The 21,140-nt window shown below is 47.4% G+C and overlaps 1 protein-coding gene across 2 annotated transcripts in view; it reads left to right on the top strand.

Moving 5' to 3' along the window:
* MID2 (midline 2) overlaps positions 1–21,140 on the top strand; it is a 907,753-nt gene that overhangs the window by 774,993 nt on the left and 111,620 nt on the right. For both annotated transcript variants that reach the window (XM_063937060.1, XM_063937059.1), the window contains exon 9: positions 14,043–14,250. In XM_063937060.1, coding sequence (XP_063793130.1) covers positions 14,043–14,250 — 208 coding nt within the window. The remainder of the gene's footprint in view (positions 1–14,042; positions 14,251–21,140) is intronic.

Genomic DNA, 21,140 nt, shown 5'->3' with positions numbered 1-21,140 from the left:
CTACATGGAGAGCCCCCACTGCCCCATGTCACCCAGCACATATTACACTACATGGAGAGCCCCCACTCCCCCATATCACCCAGCACACACAGCACATATTACACTACATGGAGAGCCCCCACTCCCCCATGTCACCCAGCACATATTACACTACATGGAGAGCCCCCACTCCCCCATGTCACCCAGCACTCACAGCACATATTACACTACATGGAGAGCCCCCACTCCCTCATGTCACCCCAGCACACACAGCACATATTACACTACATGGAGAGCCCCCACTCCCCCATGTCACCCCAGCACATATTGCACTACATGGAGAGCCCCCACTCCCCCATGTCACCCAGCACATATTACACTACATGGAGAGCCCCCACTGCCCCATGTCACCCAGCACATATTACACTACATGGAGAGCCCCCACTCCCTCATGTCACCCCAGCACACACAGCACATATTACACTACATGGAGAGCCCCCACTCCCCCATGTCACCCAGCACATACAGGTTGAGTATCCCATATCCAAATATTCCGAAATACGGAATATTTCGAAATACGGACTTTTTTGAGTGAGAGTGAGATAGTGAAACCTTTGTTTTTTGATGGCTCAATGTACACAAACTTTGTTTAATACACAAAGTTATTAAAAATATTGTATTAAATCACCTTCAGTCTGTGTGTATAAGGTGTATATGAAACAAATGAACTGTGTGAATGTACACACACTTTGTTTAATGCACAAAGTTATAAAAAATATTGGCTAAAATTACCTTCAGGCTGTGTGTATAAGGTGTATATGAAACATAAATACATTCTGTGCTTAGCCTTAGGTCCCATCACCATGATATCTCATTATGGTATGCAATTATTCCAAAATACGGAAAAATCCCATATCCAAAATACCTCTGGTCCCGAGCATTTTGGATAAGGGAGACTCAACCTGTATTACACTACATGGAGAGCCCCCACTGCCCCATGTCACCCAGCATATATTACACTACATGGAGAGCCCCCACTCCCCCATGTCACCCAGCACATATTACACTACATGGAGAGCCCCCACTCCCCCATGTCACCCAGCATATATTACACTACATGGAGAGCCCCCACTGCCCCATGTCACCCAGCACATATTACACTACATGGAGAGCCCCCACTCCCCCATGTCACCCAGCACACACAGCACATATTACACTACATGGAGAGCCCCCACTCCCTCATGTCACCCCAGCACACACAGCACATATTACACTACATGGAGAGCCCCCACTCCCCCATGTTACCCAGCACATATTACACTACATGGAGAGCCCCCACTGCCCCATGTCACCCAGCACATAATACACTACATGAAGAGCCCCCACTCCCCCATATCACCCAACACACACAGCACATATTACACTACATGGAGAGCCCCCACTCCCCTATGTCACCCAGCACATATTACACTACATGGAGAGCCCCCACTCCCCCATGTCACCCAGCACACACAGCACATATTACACTACATGGAGAGCCCCCACTCCCTCATGTCACCCCAGCACACACAGCACATATTACACTACATGGAGAGCCCCCACTCCCCCATGTCACCCAGCACATATTACACTACATGGAGAGCCCCCACTGCCCCATGTCACCCAGCACATATTACACTACATGGAGAGCCCCCACTCCCCCATATCACCCAACACACCCAGCACATATTACACTACATGGAGAGCCCCCACTCCCCCATGTCTCCCAGCACATATTACACTACATGAAGAGCCCCCACTCCCCCATGTCACCCAGAACACACAGCACATATTACACTACATGGAGAGCCCCCACTCCCTCATGTCACCCCAGCACACACAGCACATATTACACTACATGGAGAGCCCCCACTCCCCCATGTCAACCCAGCACACACAGCACATATTACACTACATGGAGAGCCCCCACTCCCCCATGTCACCCAGCACATATTACGCTACATGGAGAGCCCCCACTGCCCCATGTCACCCAGCACATATTACACTACATGGAGAGCCCCCACTCCCCCATGTCACCCAGCACATATTACACTACATGGAGAGCCCCCACTCCCCCATGTCACCCAGCACATATTACACTACATGGAGAGCCCCCACTGCCCCATGTCACCCAGCACATATTACACTACATGGAGAGCCCACCACTCCCCCATATCACCCAGCACATATTACACTACATGGAGAGCCCCCACTCCCCCATGTCACCCAGCACAAATTACACTACATGGAGAGCCCCCACTCAGCGGTTCTTAGTGCGGCGCTGTGAGGGGCGCCCTGAGCCAGCGCCTGAACCCTGCACTGGTCAGCAAGCCTGTCGGGGTCTGTGGATCTCAGCCAGCATTTTACCTCAGGCCAGTATAATCCTTGTGAAGAGCGGGAAGACAGCGCCATTTGGGGGTCGGAGCTTCTCCTCAGAGCGGACCCAGCAGCGTTTCAGCGCCATTTTCCTGCCTGCACAGCCCTGTCCAGGAAGAGTAAGTCCCTCCACAGCAACTCCAGCTATCTCTCACAGTACCAGGGGGTTGTAGAAGGGGGGGGGGGGGGGGGAAGCTGCATTTAGACTGTGTAACCTATTAAGGTGCACAGTCAGCGCTGGTTGGGGGTCTCCCTTTACATTAACAGCGCTGTGTGTGGGTTGGCTCCAATCTCTGTGTCTCTCTTGCCATTCTTGGGGGTGAAACTGTCTGTCCTCCGCTATGTGTGTGTGGAGTGTCTGTGGTCTCCATTAAGCAATGTCCAGAGACGCTGTGTCATATGCTGCAGAGGATATGTCCTCTCAGGATGATCCCCTCTATGACCCTCCTACCTGACTCAGTCTAGAAACTGAAACCTAGAGGATGCTGGGGTCCACATTAGTACCATGGGGATGTACCAAAGCTCCCAGAACGGGAGGGAGAGCACGGAGGCTCCTGCAGAACTGATTGACTGAACTTCAGATCATCAGAGGCCAAAGTATTAAACTTGTAAAACTTTGCAAATGTGTTCGACCCAGACCAAGTTTCAGCTCGGCAAAGTTGCACTGCCGAGACACCCCGGGCAGCCGACCAGGAAACCCCACCTTACGAGTAAAGTGGACCTTAACAGATTTTGGACACGGCAGTCCTGCCATATAATAAGCGTGCTGGATAGTGAACCAAATTCAGCGAGCAATAGTCTGCTTAGAAGCAGTACACCCAATCTTCTTGGGATCATATAGGACAAACAGAGAGTCCGACTTTCTGTGACGAGAAGTTCTCTTCACATATATCTTCAGAGCCCTTACAACATCCAAGGACTTTGATGTAATTGAGGAGTCAGTAGCTACTGGCACCACAATAGGTTGGTTGATATGAAATGCTGACGCAACCTTCGGAAGAAACTGCTGACGTGTCCGGAGCTCAGCTCTATCTTCGTAGGAGATCAAGTAAGGACTTTTACAGGAAAAAGCCCCTAATTCCGACACACATCTAGCAGAAGCTAAGGCCAACAACGTGACCACCTTCCAAGCAAGAAATTTGTCCTCAACCTCCTGTAGAGGTTCAAACCAATCCGACTGGAGAAACTGCAACACAACGTTAAGGTCCCAATGCGCCGTAGGTGGTACAAAGGGAGGTTGGATGTGCAGAACTCCCTTCAAAAAAGTCTGAACCTCAGGGAGGGCAGCCAATTGTTTCTGGAAGAAGATGGAGAGGGCCGAAATCTGGACCTTCACAGATCCCAACCTCAGGCCCATATCCACACCTGCTTGCAGGAAGAAGAGAAAACAACCGCGTTGAAACTCCACTGCAGGAAACTTCTTGGATTCACACCAAGAAACATATTTCTTCCAAATTCGATGGTAATGTTTAGACGTTACCCATTTCCTAGCCTGTATCAGGGTAGGAATGACCTTCTTCGGAATGCCCTTCCGAGCTAGTATCAGGCGTTCAACCTCCATGCTGTCAAATGTAGCCGCGGTAAGTATTGATAGGCGAACGGTCCCTGCAGCAGCAGATCCTCCCGAAGAGGAAGAGGCCTCGGCTCTTCCTGCAAAAGATTCACAAGGTCTGCATACCAAGCTCGCCTTGGCCAGTCCGGAGCAATGAGGATCGCCTGAACCCTTGTTCTCCTTATGAGCTTTAGAACTCTTGGGAAGAGTGGAAGTGGAGGAAACACGTACACCGACTGGAACACCCACGGAGTCACTAGCGCGTACATCGCCACTGCTTGCGGGTCCCTCGACCTGGAACAATACCACCAAAGGTTCTTGTTAAGGCGAGAGGCCATCATGTCGATCTGGGGTAAGCCCCAAAGATGTTACCTCCTTGAACACCTCCAGATGGAGACCCCACTCCCCTGGATGGAGATCATGTCTGCTGAGGAAGTCTGCTTCCCAGTTGTCTACTCCCGGAATGAAGATTGCTGAGTGTGCCAATGCATGTCTTTCTGCCCCGAGGATGATTCTTGACACCTCTGACATTGCAGCTCTGCTCTTCGTTCCGCCCTGTCGGTTTATGTAGGCCACTGTCGTTACCTTGTTCGACTGCACTTGAATGGCCCGGTTTCTTAGAAGATGGGCCGCCTGAAGAAGACCATTGTAGACGGCTCTTAGTTCCAGGATGTTGATGGGCAGGCCGGCTTCCAGACTTTACCACCTCCCTTGGAATGTTTCTCCCTGAGTTACTGCGCCCCAACCCCGAAGGCTCGCATCCGTGGTTAGAAGGATCCAGTCCTGAATCCCGAACCTGTGACCCTCCAGAAGGTGAGGCAATTGGAGCCACCAGAGGAGTGAAATCCTGGCCTTTGGCGACAGATGAATCCTCTGGTGCATGTGGAGATGAGATCCTGACCACTTGTCCAGGAGATCCAGTTGGAAGGCCCGAGCATGGAACCTTCTGTATTGGAGAGCCTTGTAAGAGGCCACCATCTTTCCCAAAAGGCGAATGCAGTGATGAACTGACAGTCGGGCTGGCTTCAGGACATCCCGGACCATTGTTTGTATCACCAACGCCTTTTCCTGCGGAAGAAACACCCTCTGCACTTCTGTCTCGAGGATCATCCCCAGAAAAGACAACCTCTGGGTCGGTTCCAAATGTGACTTTGGGAGATTCAGAATCCAACAGTGGATTCTGAGTAGGTGCGTTGTGAGAACAATGGACTGCAGCAGCTTCTCCTTGGACAAAGCCTTAGGGCCTAATTCTGAGTTGATCGCAGCAGCAAATTTGTTAGCAGTTGGGCAAAACCATGTGCACTGCAGGAGGGACAGATATAACATGTGCAGAGAGAGTTAGATTTGGGTGTGGTGTGTTCAAACTGAAATCTAAATTGCAGTGTAAAAATAAAGCAGCCAGTATTTACCCTGCACAGAAACAAAATAACCCACCCAACTCTAACTCTCTCTGCACATGTTATATCTGCCCCCCCTGCAGTGCACATGGTTTTGCCCAATAGCTAACAAACTTGCTGCTGCGATCAACTCAGAATTACCCCCTTTATCAGCAGATCGTCCAGATATGGAATGATGTTCAACCCTTGTTTGCGGAGGAGAACCATCATCTCTGCCATCACCTTGGTGAACACCCTCGGTGCTGTTGAGAGGCCGAATGGCAGGGCCTGAAACTGGAAATGACAGTCCAATAATGCGAAATGGAGATAAGCCTGATGAGGCAGCCAAATTGAAATGTGGAGGTAGGCATCCTTGATATACAGGGATACCAGGAATGACCCCTCTTCCAGACCTGATATCACTGCCCTGAGAGACTCCATCTTGAACTTGAACTCCTTTAGAAAGGGGTTCAGTGATTTTAGGTTCAGAATGGGCCTGACCGAGCAATCCGGTTTCGGTACCACAAAAAGGTTCGAATAGTGACCTGTGGTTTGTAAATGAGGAGGAACTGGTACAATGACCTGTGCCTCCACCACCTTCTGGACAGCTTCCTGTAGTACAGTTCTGTCTGCCAGTAGAACTGGCAAGCCTGATTTGAAAAATCGGTGAGGAGGGAGATTTTTAAATTCCAGCCTGTATCCCTGGGACACAATATCTATCACCCAGGGATACTGGCCGGACGATACCCAGACGTGACTGAACTGTCTGAGTCTCGCCCCCACCGGCCCCACCTCCAGGCCGCATGGTCCAACGTCATGCGGAGGACTTTGGCGTACCTGAAGCAGGCTTTTGTTCCTGGGAACCTGCAGCAGCAGGTTTCTTGGATTTAACTCGACCTCCCCTAAAGAAGGTATTGGACGGTTTGGCCTTTCTAGGCCTGTGAGGCCGAAATGACTGAGATGCTGATGAAGAGAAGTATTTCTTCGGAGCAGGAGCAGCTGAGGGAAGAAACGGAGACTTACCCAGTGTAGCCGTTGATATCAGCGCATCCAAAGCGTCCCCAAAGAGAGCCTGACCTGTGTATGGTAGGGACTCCACACTTATCCTGGATTCCGTGTCGGCCAACCACTGGCGCAGCCACAGTCCCCGACGAGCTGAAACAGACATGGAAGAGATCCCCACAGCCATGGAACCCAGGTCTTTCATGGATTCTACCATAAAACCTGCTGAATTGTGAATGTTACGCAAAAACAATTCAACATCCCTTCTATCCATCGTATCCAAATCCTCTAGTAAGGTAGCCGACCACTTTACTATAGCCCTTGCAATCCATGCACTAGCAATAGTGGGACGTAATATGGCCCCTGAAGCAGTGTACATTGATTTAAGTGTATTATCAATTTTTCTATCAGCCGGCTCCTTTAAGGCGGTAGATCCTGGAACAGGTAAAACCACCTTTTTTGAGAGTCTGCACACAGATGCGTCAACAATAGGTGGGTTTTCCCATTTTTTCCTATCCTCCTCAGGGAAAGGAAATGCCACCTGGACCCTTTTAGGGATCTGGAATTTTTTTCTCTGGGTTTTCCCATGCTTTCTCAAATATAGCATTCAATTCCTTTGACGCAGGGAAGGTTAGCGAGGCTTTCTTATTTTCAGTGAAAAAAGCCTCCTCAACCTGCTCAGGTGTGATATCATTTATATTTACCACATCCCTGATAGCCTCTATCATTAATTGCACCCTCTTTGCGAGAGGCAGACCCCCACAACACATCCCCATTACCGTCTGTGGTATCAGAATCGGTATCTGTGTCATCTTGCGTGATGTTAAAAAGCGCACGTTTTTGGGGGTATATAGTGGGGCGTCCTGAGGTACCAGAATTGGGCCATACTACCATGGAGTTCTGTAATACCTGGGTTGCCGACTCATTACTCGCAGCCCTGTCAGAAATCTGAGTAATCCAAGATTTGATAGAGCAAAACCATTCAGGTTCCCTTGCTGGAATCTGTGCTAAACCAGTGCTATCCTGAGTACATCGAATGGGATCATCCTGCGAGGACATATCCTCCACAGCATGACACAGTGTCCCTGGACATAGCTAAACGACACCACCAAACACTCCAGACACACACACACACACACACACACACACACACACACACACACACACACACACACACAGGTGAGGGCAGACAGAGTCGTCCCCCCCCCCAAGAACGGCAAGAGAGACAGAGATTGGAGCCAACCCACACACAGCGCTTTTACCAAAGGGAGAGCCCTGACTGTGCACCTTAATAGGATCCACAGTAGTATTGAAGCCTCCCCCCCTTCTACAACCCCCTGGTACCGTGAGAGATAGCTGGAGTTGCTGTGGAGGGACCTTCTTTCCTGGTCAGTGCTGTGCAGGCAGGAAAAATGGCGCTGGAACGCTGATGGGTTCGCTCTGAGGAGAAGCTCCGACCCCCAAAACCCAAAATGGCGCTGTCTTCCCGCTCTTCTTCTGCTTATACAGGCCTGAGGATTTAGTACTGGCTGAGATCCTGGGACCCTGACAGGCTTCTGGACCAGTGTATGGTGTAGCGCTGGTTCAGGGCGCCCCTCACAGTGCCGTACCATGTACCGCTGAGCCATCCCCGGAGCGCAGTTAATACTGTGCTCCTAACCTGTTGCCGCCATCTTCATACCGACCCCCCTCTTGCTAGGGGGGTCGGTGTCTCACTCGCCACCGATTCTTCAGCTCTGCAAGGGGGTGGCGGCATGCTGCTGGGGTGAGCGGTCCCCTGTGGCGGAGAACGATCAGAACCCTCTGGAGCTCAGTGTCCAGTCAGTGGAGACAGTGACTCAGACCCTGCAGGGCGGACACTGCTCCCCTCCTCAGTTCCTCGCTGCAGGGAGGCTGTTGCCAGCAGCCTCCCTACAAAATAAAAAAACTCTAAAATAACATTTTACTAGAAAAACTCAGGAGAGCTCCCCTAGCTGTGACCGGCTCCTCCGGGCACATTTTCTAAACTGAGTCTGGTAGGAGGGGCATAGAGGGAGGAGACAACCCACACTCTCAAACTCTTATAGTGCCAATGGCTCCTAGTGGACCCATCTATACCCCATGGTACTAATGTGGACCCCAGCATCCTCTAGGACGTAAGAGAAATGAATTTATTCCATTTTGGAATAAGGCTGTAACATAACAAAAGGTGGAAAAAGTGAAGCGCTGTGAACACTTGCCGGATGCCCTGTACATACACATATAGTTTACAGAAACATATACTGTATACAGAACTTCAGACACATATAGAGTTACACAGACACATATACAGAGTTACAGACACATATACAGTTACACAGACAGATATACAGAGCTACATACACATATAGAGTTACACAGACACATACACATATACAGAGTTACAGATACAGTTACACAGACACATACACTGAGCTACAGACACAGTTACACAGACATGTATATAGAGTTACAGACACATATACACATACACATAGAGTTACACAGATACATATAGAGAGTTACAGACACATATACGCATAGAGTTACACAGACACATTTATAAAGTTACAGACACTTATACAGAGCTACAGACACATATAGAGTTACACAGAGACATACATAGATAGACACATATACAGAGTTACAGTCACATATACAGTTACACAGACACATATACACAGCTTATACAGAGTTACAGACAAATATAGAGTTACACAGAGACATTTACACAGACACATACATAGAGTTAAAGGCACATTATCATATACAGTTACGGTTGTGGTATAATAGAAAGGGAAGACAGTACTAAAGGTCGACAGGGTTAAAAGGTTGACAGGGTCAAAGGTCGACATGATAATGGTCGACATAAAAAGGTAGACACCATGTTTTTTTTGTTTTGTTTTTTTTTCGTTTTTGTGGTTTGTGTGGATAGTTTTGTCATCTGGGACCCCCAATTGTAGAAAGGCATAACCTCACGGGGCTCGGTGGCTCGCTGCGCTCGCCACAAGGTTTATAACCGACTCTATACCGACCTGAATAGAGAAGGTATGAAATAGTCCAAAAACATGTTACATTTTGTAAAAAAAACATTTGTCTATATTTTATGTCGACCATTTCCCTGTCGATCTTTTGACCCGTTGACCTTTTGACCCTGTCAACCTTTTGTACTGTCTACCCTTTTCATGTCGACCTTTTGACCCTGTCGACCTAATGTCTGTCTAACATATGGTGTCTATCTATTGACTGTCTAACTAGACACTGTCTATCAACCGGATACCTACAGTTACACAGACATAACATCATTTATTGCCCCTCATACCGTACAGACTGTCACTGAATGAAAACTTTGGCTGTTGTGGCAGGTCCACCATTCTATCTGCCATGCATGTTAAAGTGCAGGAAAATCAGGGCTGTGCTCCATGCTGGATAGCCTCACCACCCTGCTGGGGCACTGCTTCCTCCTTCCTTCTAATAATCAAGGATGGCCCTTTTAAGGAGGAGGGCCCAGGACACATGCCTCGAGAGACCCCCTATTCTCACTGCAAAGCAAGCAGCCCTCCTTCCCCCTCATCTCGGAGGCGGAGCTCTGTCTGGGTTGGCTGGGAGTGGAGGTAAGAGTAGCTGGGGGAGGAGCTGCTCTTGCTGACAGGGAGCAGGGGGGGGGGGGGGGCAGGGAAGAGTTCATATAGTGCCGGTAATGGTTAATAATAAGAGCTGCAGTCATCGCAGGCATTAGCTCGCAGCCGCTGCCGGTGACCTGGGCTGGAAACTGGCAGGGACAATGGAGGAGAAGTGCCCCTTCAGAGCAGGAGCCCGGGAGCAAAAGACTCCATTGTCTCTGACTGTTCCATCCCTGTGCATATCCACAGTATATAAAACTTAGCTTTTCCAATCTTTTGTTATAAACATAATGCCATCTCTGAATAGCATTTCAGTAGGTGGACTGTACCTTAAGAGCTTGTGAAGTTGGATCTGGTCTTTGCAGCATTAGTATCCTTCACCGTGTCAGCTGCCCAAGGTCTCTCTCTCTGGCCCAGTTCTCTCTCACTCTCTCTCTCTCTCTCTCTCTCTCTCAGGTAGGTGTCGCTCTCTCTCTCTCTCTCTGCCCCAGGTCTCCTTCTCATTGCTTCAGGTCTATCTTTCTGGCCCAGTTCTCTCTCACTCTTTCTCTCAGGTGGGTGTGTGTCTCTCTCTCTCTGCCCCAGGTCCCCCTCTCTCTGCTTCAGGTCTCTCTCTCTCTGCCCCAGGTGTGTCTCTCTCTCTCTCTGCCCCATTGTTTCTCTCTCTCTGCCCCATTTTCTCTCTCTCTCTGCCCCAGATGTTGTTTCTCTCTCTGCTCGAGGTGTCTCTCTCTTCTCCGGGTGTCTTTCTCTGTCTGTTCCATGGCTCTCTCTCTTTCTCTATCTTGCCCTCTCTCTCTATGTGTGCCCTGGGTCGCTCTCTCTGTCTGCCTGGGTCTCTTTCTCTCTGTCTGCCCCGGGTCTTTCTCTCTGTTCCTGGTCTCTCCCTCTCTGCTCAAGGTCTCTCTCTCTCTCTTTCTCTCTCTCTATGCTCCAGGTGCCTCTCTATTTCTCTCTCTCTATCTCTCTCTCTCTAGTCCAGTTGTCTCTCTCTCAGCTCCATGTGTCTCTCTCTCCCTCTGCTCCAGGGGTCTCTCTCTCACTCTGTGCTCCAGGTGCGTGTCTCACTCTTTGTTCCAGGTGTGTGTGTGTTTCTCTCTATTCCAGGTGTCTCTCTCTCTCTTTCTCTCTCTGTGTGTTCCAGGTGTCTCTTTCTCTCTCTCTCTGCTAAAGGTGTCTCTCACTGCTCCAGGCATCTGTCTTTCGCTCTCTCCCTCTCTTCCGCAGATGTCTCTCTTTCTGTCTCTGTCCAATGTGTCTCTTTGTCCTCCCCGACTGGAGGCTCCTTGCTCACTATGTCAGGGCTTTTAAGGACTGATAATTTCCCTGTGTCAGGTGTGTGCGTCCTGGTAGGATGTTCTGGGTACTATATGTGGCAGTGAGGAAAGATTATGGGGCTTATTTGCCCTGGGCTCCACCAATCCTAGTTACTCCTCTTCCTGCTACAGCATACTGTAGCATAGCCTTACTAGCATGCACAATGCATAAAAAAGTAAACTGCATGTTTTCATCAGCCACAGGGTTACTCTGATGCTGAAGGGGGACTCACTTAACAGAGGTTTTTGCAGGTCCTCCATGGCCAGTGCTTCTTTATTAAATATAGAGAATCTGAGCGGCGATCCTCTTTGTACCTTTGTATCCTCTTTGTACCCGTGCGACACGCCTGCGCATTGCGGTGCATACGCACGCGCAGTTTAGACTTGATTGCAGGCTGTACAAAAATGCAGCCTAGCGATCAGGTCTGAATTAGGCCCTATGTATGCACACCCTAATTAATACTTTGTGGTAGCACCTTTAACTTTTAATATAGCAGTGAGTCTTTTTGAGTAAGTGCCTATTAACCTCGCACTCCTAAACTTTGCAATTCCATCCCAATCTCCTATACAGGAATGTATGGTGCCCCTCATACTGTGAGAGAATTACCTGTGCACAGTCCCCTTTAGGTCATTACAAAGGTTTTTACTGGGCCAATCCAGTATTTTGATCTTCCTTTTCTGAAGCTCTTCATTTTTGGCATGGAAGCATTCTTTGGATCGTTATGTTAGAATGTGAAATACCTCTTCATCTTCACATTTCTGATAAAGGCCAGTAACTTTTGCTCCAGAATGTCCTGCTTTTTATAACTCAGAATATCTTGATATTTATAACTATTTATTGTAACTTCAATCGTGAGTAGAATTTTAGAATTAAGGCCTAAAGATCAAGTTTGGCTTTATCTGACCATAACACATTTTCCCACATGGTTTGTCACGATTGAATTATTTTTTCTGGCCACTTCTTAGCACAGGGGTGGGGAACCTCCGGCCCGCGGGCCGTATACGGCCCGCGAAGCCGTTTGGTCCGGCCCACCAGGTTGTGTCAGTGAGACACGCTGCCGCTCAGTCGTGCGGCAGCGTGTCTCAGCTGTCAGAGCAGGGAGACGGAGGAGAGCGCGGCTGTAGAATGGGACCAGCGGCGTGTAGTACTTCAAACCAGCCGCCGGTCCGTGAGCCAATCAGAGCTCGCGGACCGGCAGCCAATCAGGAGCCGCGGCTGCCGGTCCGCGAGCTCTGATTGGCTCTCGAACCGGCGGCTGATTTGAAGTACTACACGCCGCCGCTTTCACCCGACAGCCTCGCTTTCCTCCGTCGCGTCCACGGTAAGCAGCACGGAGGGGAGAGGGGAGGGCATTTGTATACCTGGCACTGTGGGGGCTGTATACCTGGCACTGTGGGGGGTATTTGTATACATGGCACTGTGCGGGCTGTATACCTGGCACTGTGGGGGGTATTTGTATACCTGGCACTGTGGGGGGCATTTGTATACCTGGCACTGTGGGGGAATCTGTATACCTGGCACTGTGGGGGGTATTTGTATACCTGGCACTGTGGGGGGCATTTGTATACCTGGCACTGTGGGGGAATCTGTATACCTGGCACTGTGGGGGCTGTATACCTGGCACTGTGGGGGGTATTTGTATACCTGGCACTGTGGGGGGCATTTGTATACCTGGCACTGTGAGGGGCATTTGTATACCTGGCACTGTGGGGGGTATTTGTATACCTGGCACTGTGAGGGGTATTTGTATACCTGGCACTGTGAGGGGCATTTGTATACCTGGCACTGTGGGGGCATCTGTATACCTGGCACTGTGGGGGCATCTGTATACCTGGCACTGTGGGGGCATCTGTATACCTGGCACTGTGAGGGGCATCTGTATACCTGGCACTGTGAGGGGCAATTGTATACCTGGCACTGTGGGGGCAATTGTGGATCTGGCACCGCACTATTGGGGGCATATGTGTATCACGTCCCATTTTAACTGGCTACACCCATTTTTTTGGCACGTGCGCGCCTCCGGCGCGCACACACAGTAACTCTAAGGGGCAGACCTACTGGGGGGCAGGGTCATTTTTTAAGTTGAAAATTTTTGTATGGCCCCCGAAGGATTTTATAAATATCCAAATGGCCCTCGGTAGAAAAAAGGTTCCCCACCCCTGTCTTAGCATTAGATGTTTTTTTTTTGTGTGAGAAATTGCTTCTGTCTGGCAACCAAGATCATACCTCAAACATGTACAGGATACAGGAGATTGTTGTTGCATCCTAGAAGTGACCAGTTTCTGCAGAGATTACTGAAATTCCATTTTTCTTGGTGGCCTCTCTGATGATCTTCTTGTTCTATCATCAGCTCTGTTCTTGTTGTGACACATTGTTCCCACTTAATGCTAATAGTCCTCACAGTGTTCCTTGGTTCACATATTGCTTTTGAAATCTTGTATACCCTTCTTCTAATTAGTATCTGTCAACAGTTAGATCCTCTGTATGTTTTGAATCCTCTTTGCGGACCATGGCAATCCCAGTAAGGTGCAAGCAGCAAGGACGTCCTACAGCAACAGCTGCTTTTTATTTGGGGTTGGTCAAACAGATATCTGATGTACATTTAACATGAGTTTGAATGTGACTGGATCTTTGAACACAGACCCATTATGAAATGTGTGAGTACACTTATGCAGCCAGGCTATTGTAGGTTTAGCATTTCACATATTTTTTTCAGGACAAGTACAGCTAGTTCTGTGTAAAAATCATATTAAAATGTATATTTGTTCCTTCTAACTCTAGGTCAGCCATTCAAACTTGACCCTAAATTTGTACACAAGAAGCTAAAGATATCCAATGATGGAATGCAAATGGAAAAAGAAGATAGCTCCCTGAAAAAGAGCCACACGCCTGAGCGCTTCAGTGGAACAGGATGCTATGGGGCAACTGGGAATGTCTTTATTGACAGTGGATGCCATTACTGGGAAGTAGCTGTAGGCAATTCTACATGGTGAGTAAATCAACATGGAATCATTGGACAAGGGTCCTGCAGTGTATTTATAGTATAAAATGAAGAAACATGGCCTAACACTGTAGAGAGTACAAGGTTCATATTCACTGGTACATAATTAATGTGTTTGAATTTTTTTCCCTGTTTAACCATTCCTAAACTCAATAGTTGCACAGATACTTAGTGTCAAAAAGTCCCAGTTCACCCCTTCAGAAACCTTAATTGCATTGAACCAGAGGAATGCGATAGAAAATCCATAGTGTGACATTAGACAATGTAGCCTTAGAATGGGTTTGGTATGGTATCCCGGCTGTTGGGATGCTGTTGGTCACGTGACTAACACCAACATCCTGACATTGAAAATGCAGAATGGAGTAATTATATCACCCCTCCCCTGTCCCCTACCCTAAGCCAACTGGGGTAGCGGCTAAGGCTAAGACACTGGGGATGGTGGCTAGGGCTAAGTCACTGGGGGTGGCAGCTAGGGCTAAGAGTCGGGGGGTTGCAGCTACGGCTAACCCCCCTCCCCTCTAGTGACCTCTAACCCTCCCCTTGGGGCCTTACCCTAACATTGAACTCAATACTTATCTTAGGCATGTCGGTGGTCAGTGTTCCGGCGGCGGGATTCCAAGTGGTGTCGGGATTCCGGCATCAGTCACATGACCGCTGGCATCCCAGCTGCCAGGATGCTAGATGCATTTCATTCCTGAGGCCATAATGGCAAGTGCTGCGTTCCTGGACCAATCACCTTTATTGAAGCATAGAAACAGGGAATTTGATGGCAGATAAGAACCACTTAGCCTAGCTAGTCTGCCCATGTACATGTACAGACTTACATATTAGGGTAATTTTTTTTGTCGAAAGTCAATTTAACCTACAGATGGAGCCTCCATTATCTTTGCTGGCTGAGGCGTTACGCAGCCTGGGCACAAGGAGGTTTGCCTAGTCATAGGAAGGCGCACAGAGCGTTTGCCGTTACCTTTAAGTGTAATACCTGCGATCACCCACCAGATGTCGCTTTTTAAAATCACTGTTGCGCATGGGTGTGGTCTCCATTAAAATACAATACTGAACTACCACATAAGAACTACTTTACTGGTCCGTCTCATTACGCTACAATATGCTACAGTATTTCATACAGTATATTACAGTATATACAGTACAGATGCAAATACACTAGTACAGTATACACAGATGTAAACAAATGTGATAAAGCCACAGTGTAGTCCAGGCATTCCCAACCACGGTCCTGAAGGCACACTAACAGTGCAGGTTTTAGTAATATCCAGGCTTCAGCAATGGGGACTTAATTAGTAGCTCAGTTATTGTGATGTAACCATCAGTGCTGCAGCCTGGATATCACTAAAACCTGCACTGTTGGTATGCCTTGAGGACCATGGTTGGGAATGTCTGGTGTAGTCCATTGATGTTAGGAATATGTAAGCGTCCAAGTCCCGAAATCAATAAATAAAAATAGTAGTGTATACAGACGCAAACTAACGTGTTACAGGTATGGTCTATTGATGTTAGGGATATGTGAGCATCCAAATCCCGTAGCCATTATGGCATAATCAAAACCAATGGGCTTATGCATCTGTCATGTGGTGACGTGTCCGAGTGTTGATGTGTGCCACTTCCCATGCTTAGTGTCCCGGGTTCAATTCTCAAAGTGCGAATGCATGTTAATTTTTTCCTGACACTGTTTTAATTTTTTATTTTTGTATCTATTGTACTATACCTTCACATTCTATAGAAGTGTGCACAAAAGTTTTACATAAAGCAGGGCAAAGCTGCAGGAGCGTATCTAAAATACACAGCGGCTATGAGGATAAGCGAGCTCTATGCACCGTACGGTACACAAACAATACTGTAGCAGGCCAGACTCAATTGAAATGGCTACCACCCATGACCCTTTGCCTCATGGAAGCCCTCAGCTATGGAGCCAGCGGCGGCAAAGGTTTTGCAAGTGACAGGGCAATGCTAAAGGAGCGTCTCAATACCCAAGCTAAAATACACAGGGGTGATAGGGATAAGCGAGCGAGCTCTATGCACATTACAATACACCAGACTTGATAGCATAGTAAGTTGACAGAATGGCTGCCATCTGTGACCCCTTGCCTTGTTGAAGCCCTCAGCTATGGAGCCAACAACAGCATAGGTTTTTCAAGTTACAGGGCAATGCTGAAGGAGCATCTCAATACCTCAGCAAAAATACACAGGGGTGATAGGGATAAGCGAGCGAGCTCTATGCACATTACAATACACCAGACTCAATCACACAGCAAGTTGACAGAATGGCTTCCGCCCGTGACCCCATGCCTCGTGGAAGCCCTCAGCTATGGAGCCAGCGACGGCATAGGTTTTGCAAGTTACAGGGCAATGCTGAAGGAGTGTCTGAATCCCCTGGCTAAAATACACAGGAGCAATAGGGATAAGCCAGCTCTATGCACCGTATGTTTCACCAGACTCGACGGCGTAGCAAACTGACAAAATGGCTGCCACCCGAGTCCCCCTACCTTGTGGCAGCCCTCAGCTATGGAGTGAGCGATGGCATAGGTTTTGCAGGCTATAGGACACTGCTGCAGGAGCGCCTGAATCTCCTAGCTAAAACACACAGGGGTGATAGGGATAAGCGAGCTCTATGCACATTACCTTACACCGGACTCGATCACATAGCAAACTGACAAAATGACTGCTGCTCGAGGTCCCCCCGCCTCATGGCAGCCATCAGCTATGGAGTGAGTGACGGCATAGGTTTTGCAAGTTACAGCATTGCTGAGGGAGCATCTTTATACCCTAGCGAAAAATACACAGCGGTGATAGGGATAAGTTAGCTCTATGCATATTATGATACACCGGACTCAATCGCATAGCAAACTGACAAAACGGCAGCCGCCCGAGTCCCCCCGCCTCATGGCAGCCCTCAGCTATGGAGCGAGGCGCAAGGTTACAGGCAGCAGCCACTTTTTCAACTTGTATGCGATTGAGTCTGGTGTAACGTAATGTTCATAGAGGTTGCTTATCCATGTTGTTCCTGTGTAATATAACTAGGGTATTGAGATGCTCCTTCAGTATTACCCTGACTCTTGCAAAACTGATTCCGTCGCTGGCTCCATAGCTGAGGGCTTAAATAACAGAAAATTAATAAAGTGTCAGGAAAAAACAAACATACACTCGCACTGTGGGAATCGAACCCAGGACTCTTAGCATGGGAAGTGGCACAATTCACCACTCGGGCACGACATCTCATGATAAATAAACAAGCTCATATGTAAATGTACTGTAAGCAGTGATCCCTCCCCATTGGTGTTTGTGTATGCCGTTACAGGACTTGGACGCTCATAATGCAGAACACGGTATGTAGCCACTACCTCCCCCCATCCCACTTTCCCCTTTCCCCCTGGGAGCCTGCTCATTTCAGAGACAAGGAGGGGGGTCAGGTTACAATAAATGTACAACACAGTACTGTATAGACATGATCTCTTGTGTAAGTGGTAGCAGTGATCCCTTCTCATACAGTATAACACAGAATCTCTAACATCGATGAACTACAGTACAGCACTGTGTTGCTCGAACAGTTAGTTGCGTCAGGATACACTATTTTTATTTATTGATATGTCTACTGGACCTATTGCCACTGTGTATTTTTGCTACGGTACTGAGACGCTCCTTCAGCATTGCCCTAACTCTTGCAAAACTGATGCCGTTGCTGGCTCCATAGCTGAGGGCTTCCAAAAGGCGCAGGGTCACGGGCGGCAGCCACTTTGTCAACTTGCTATGTGATTGAGTCTGGTGTATCGTAATGTGCATAGAGCTCACTTATCCCTGTTGTTCCTGTGTAATATAACTAGGGTATTGAGACGCTCCTTCAGCATTGCCCTGACTCTTGCAATACTGATGCCGTCGCTGGCTCCATAGCTGTGGGCTTCCAAAAGGCGCATGGACACGGGCGGTAGCCACTTTGTCAACTTGCTATGTGATTGAGTCTGGTGTATCGTAATGTGCATAGAGCTCACTTATCCCTGTTGTTCCTGTGTAATATAACTAGGGTATTGAGACGCTCCTTCAGCATTGCCCTGACTCTTGCAGAACTAATGCCATCACTGGCTCCATAGCTGGCTCCATATCTGAGGGCTTAAATAATAGAAAATGAATAAAGTGTCAGGAAAAAACAAACATGCACTCGCACTGTGGGAATCGAACCCAGACTCTTAGCGTGGGAAGCGGCACACTTCGCCACTCGGACATGATGCCTCATGATAAATAGACAAGCTCATGTGTAATGTACTGTAAGTAGTTATCCCTCCCCATTGGTGTTTGTGTATGCCATTACAGGACTTGGACACTCATTATGCAGAACACGGTACACACTTTTACGTCAATGAACTACATTATTGCTTTAACACATTATGGAATTGGGTTCAAGGTAAAAATCCTGCGCACTCTAATGCAGCCTTTAGTGGTGCCTTACCCTGATGTGTCACCACACACACCTGAAGAACATAAACAAGGCAAAACAATGGGATGGGAACCAACTGGTGGCGCAAAAAGAAAAACAAAGTGCATCAAACCAATGGATACAGATTACCTAGACACAGCTGAGACTATGCAATGTCCTTATAGGTCAAAAGTCCAGAGTCCAAAGGCTTCTCAAATTTGCTTCTCGTGAATTGTCCAAAACCAAATGGTAACATGTAAAAAAACACAAATGGTACACACTAGTTCAGAAAAAAATCCCAGATGTGAAATAGGGAATATGAATGTTTCTTCCCGGGTTCCTTGTACTGGGATGTCTATGGGAAGTGGTGTTCTAGCCGTACAGGTTCACCTCGGTGTGAAAGGTGTTATGGGCTCCTCACATGTGTGCTTACTTCAATATGATTCCAAACAAGCTCATAAAGGTTTCTTTGGATTCTTAACATATATGCTTTATATGCTCCAATAGTGCTCCAATAGTGATTAATATCATATAATCTTTAAAATTGGCCGCTCACATTCAGGCTTACTTTAAAAGATGCCGTTCTTCCATGTAGCGGTTTCTTTATGGGTAAGTCGTCTTGTCGTCCTCGAATGTCTCCTCACTTCGTATTGTGCTCGATAAAAAGCATACAAACGAGGGGACGTGTAAGGATACGTAATATATTTATTATAAAAAAAGGTAAAAAGTGTTTCCAAAGATAAAACAGAGATAGGATCCCCACAACAAAAATCAGTAATGAGGATCTTAATACAGCCTAGTCCGACAGTAAGAAAAAGATATTACCCCGGGAAATCTCACCGCTTTCTGGCTGGAATAACTGGTTGCTGTGGTGATCCAACTTGTCACATGCTCCCACCAACGCGTTTCTACTAAAAGTCTTTGTCAAGGTTGACAAAGACTTTTAGTAGAAACGCGTTGGTGGGAGCATGTGACAAGTTGGATCACCACAGCAACCAGTTATTCCAGTAAGAAAGCGGTGAGATTTCCCGGGGTAATATCTTTTTCTTACTGTCGGACTAGGCTGTATTAAGATCCTCATTACTGGTTTTTGTTGTGGGGATCCTATCTCTGTTTTATCTTTGGAAACACTTTTTACCTTTTTTTATAATAAATATATTACGTATCCTCACACTTCCCCTCGTTTGTATGCTTTTTATCGAGCACAATACGAAGTGAGGAGACATTAGAGGACGACAAGACGACTTACCCATAAAGAAACCGCTACATGGAAGAACGGCATCTTTTAAAGTAAGCCTGAATGTGAGCGGCCAATTTTAAAGATTATATGATATTAATCACTATTGGAGCACTATTGGAGCATATAAAGCATATATGTTAAGAATCCAAAGAAACCTTTATGAGCTTGTTTGGAATCATATTGAAGTAAGCACACATGTGAGGAGCCCATAACACCTTTCACACCGAGGTGAACCTGTACGGCTAGAACACCACTTCCCATAGACATCCCAGTACAAGGAACCCGGGAAGAAACATTCATATTCCCTATTTCACATCTGGGATTTTTTTCTGAACTAGTGTGTACCATTTGTGTTTTTTTACATGTTACCATTTGGTTTTGGACAATTCACGAGAAGCAAATTTGAGAAGCCTTTGGACTCTGGACTTTTGACCTATAAGGACATTGCATAGTCTCAGCTGTGTCTAGGTAATCTGTATCCATTGGTTTGATGCACTTTGTTTTTCTTTTTGCGCTACCAGTTGGTTCCCATCCCATTGTTTTGCCTTGCTTTAACACATTAGTTGCGTCTGTATACAATTGCTTGGTCTACGTGACTTGGACTCTCACATAAAGTAACCCGGAAATGGATAAGTGTTTTAACACATTCATTTGTGTCTGTATAAACTTTTTATTTTTATTGACTCTCTCCATCTGGACATTGGTCTGTGTGTACAGTATACATACAGTACATTAACATTACAGTCGTCACTGACCATTTGCCAGAGCTTGTAGATCAATCCACCGCTATTTGCTCTAAAGTACTTGATTAGTTGAGCATTAGCCACCCAGTGGTGGTAATGTGTATTGCATGCTGAGTATGTAGTCGTTCCTCAACGCACCTGTCCGTGCATAAACTCAGCAACCTAAGCTATCGCCTAGGTGCGACTAAACCTCCGTTTAGACAAGAGAAACAGCAAACATAATAGAGGCTTCATCTGTAACAGTATATTTTTGGACTATGGGTGGAAACTAGTGTACCTGGAGGAATGTACAAACTTCACAATGTTAGGGTCATTGTGGGAAACAAACTTATGACCTCAGTGCTGTGAGGCAGTAATGCTAACCATTACACCATCTATACTGCTGTTATAATCCCTTCTACAAATTGGGATTGATTTTGAATTTGGTGCATCTGTTTTCACAGACACAAATAGTGAGGTTTAGCATACA

Source organism: Pseudophryne corroboree, chromosome 8 (assembly GCF_028390025.1).
Source record: "Pseudophryne corroboree isolate aPseCor3 chromosome 8, aPseCor3.hap2, whole genome shotgun sequence".
NCBI lineage: Eukaryota > Metazoa > Chordata > Amphibia > Anura > Myobatrachidae > Pseudophryne > Pseudophryne corroboree.
Note: the sequence above shows the minus strand (reverse complement) of the source record. Positions and strands in the feature narration are given on the sequence as shown.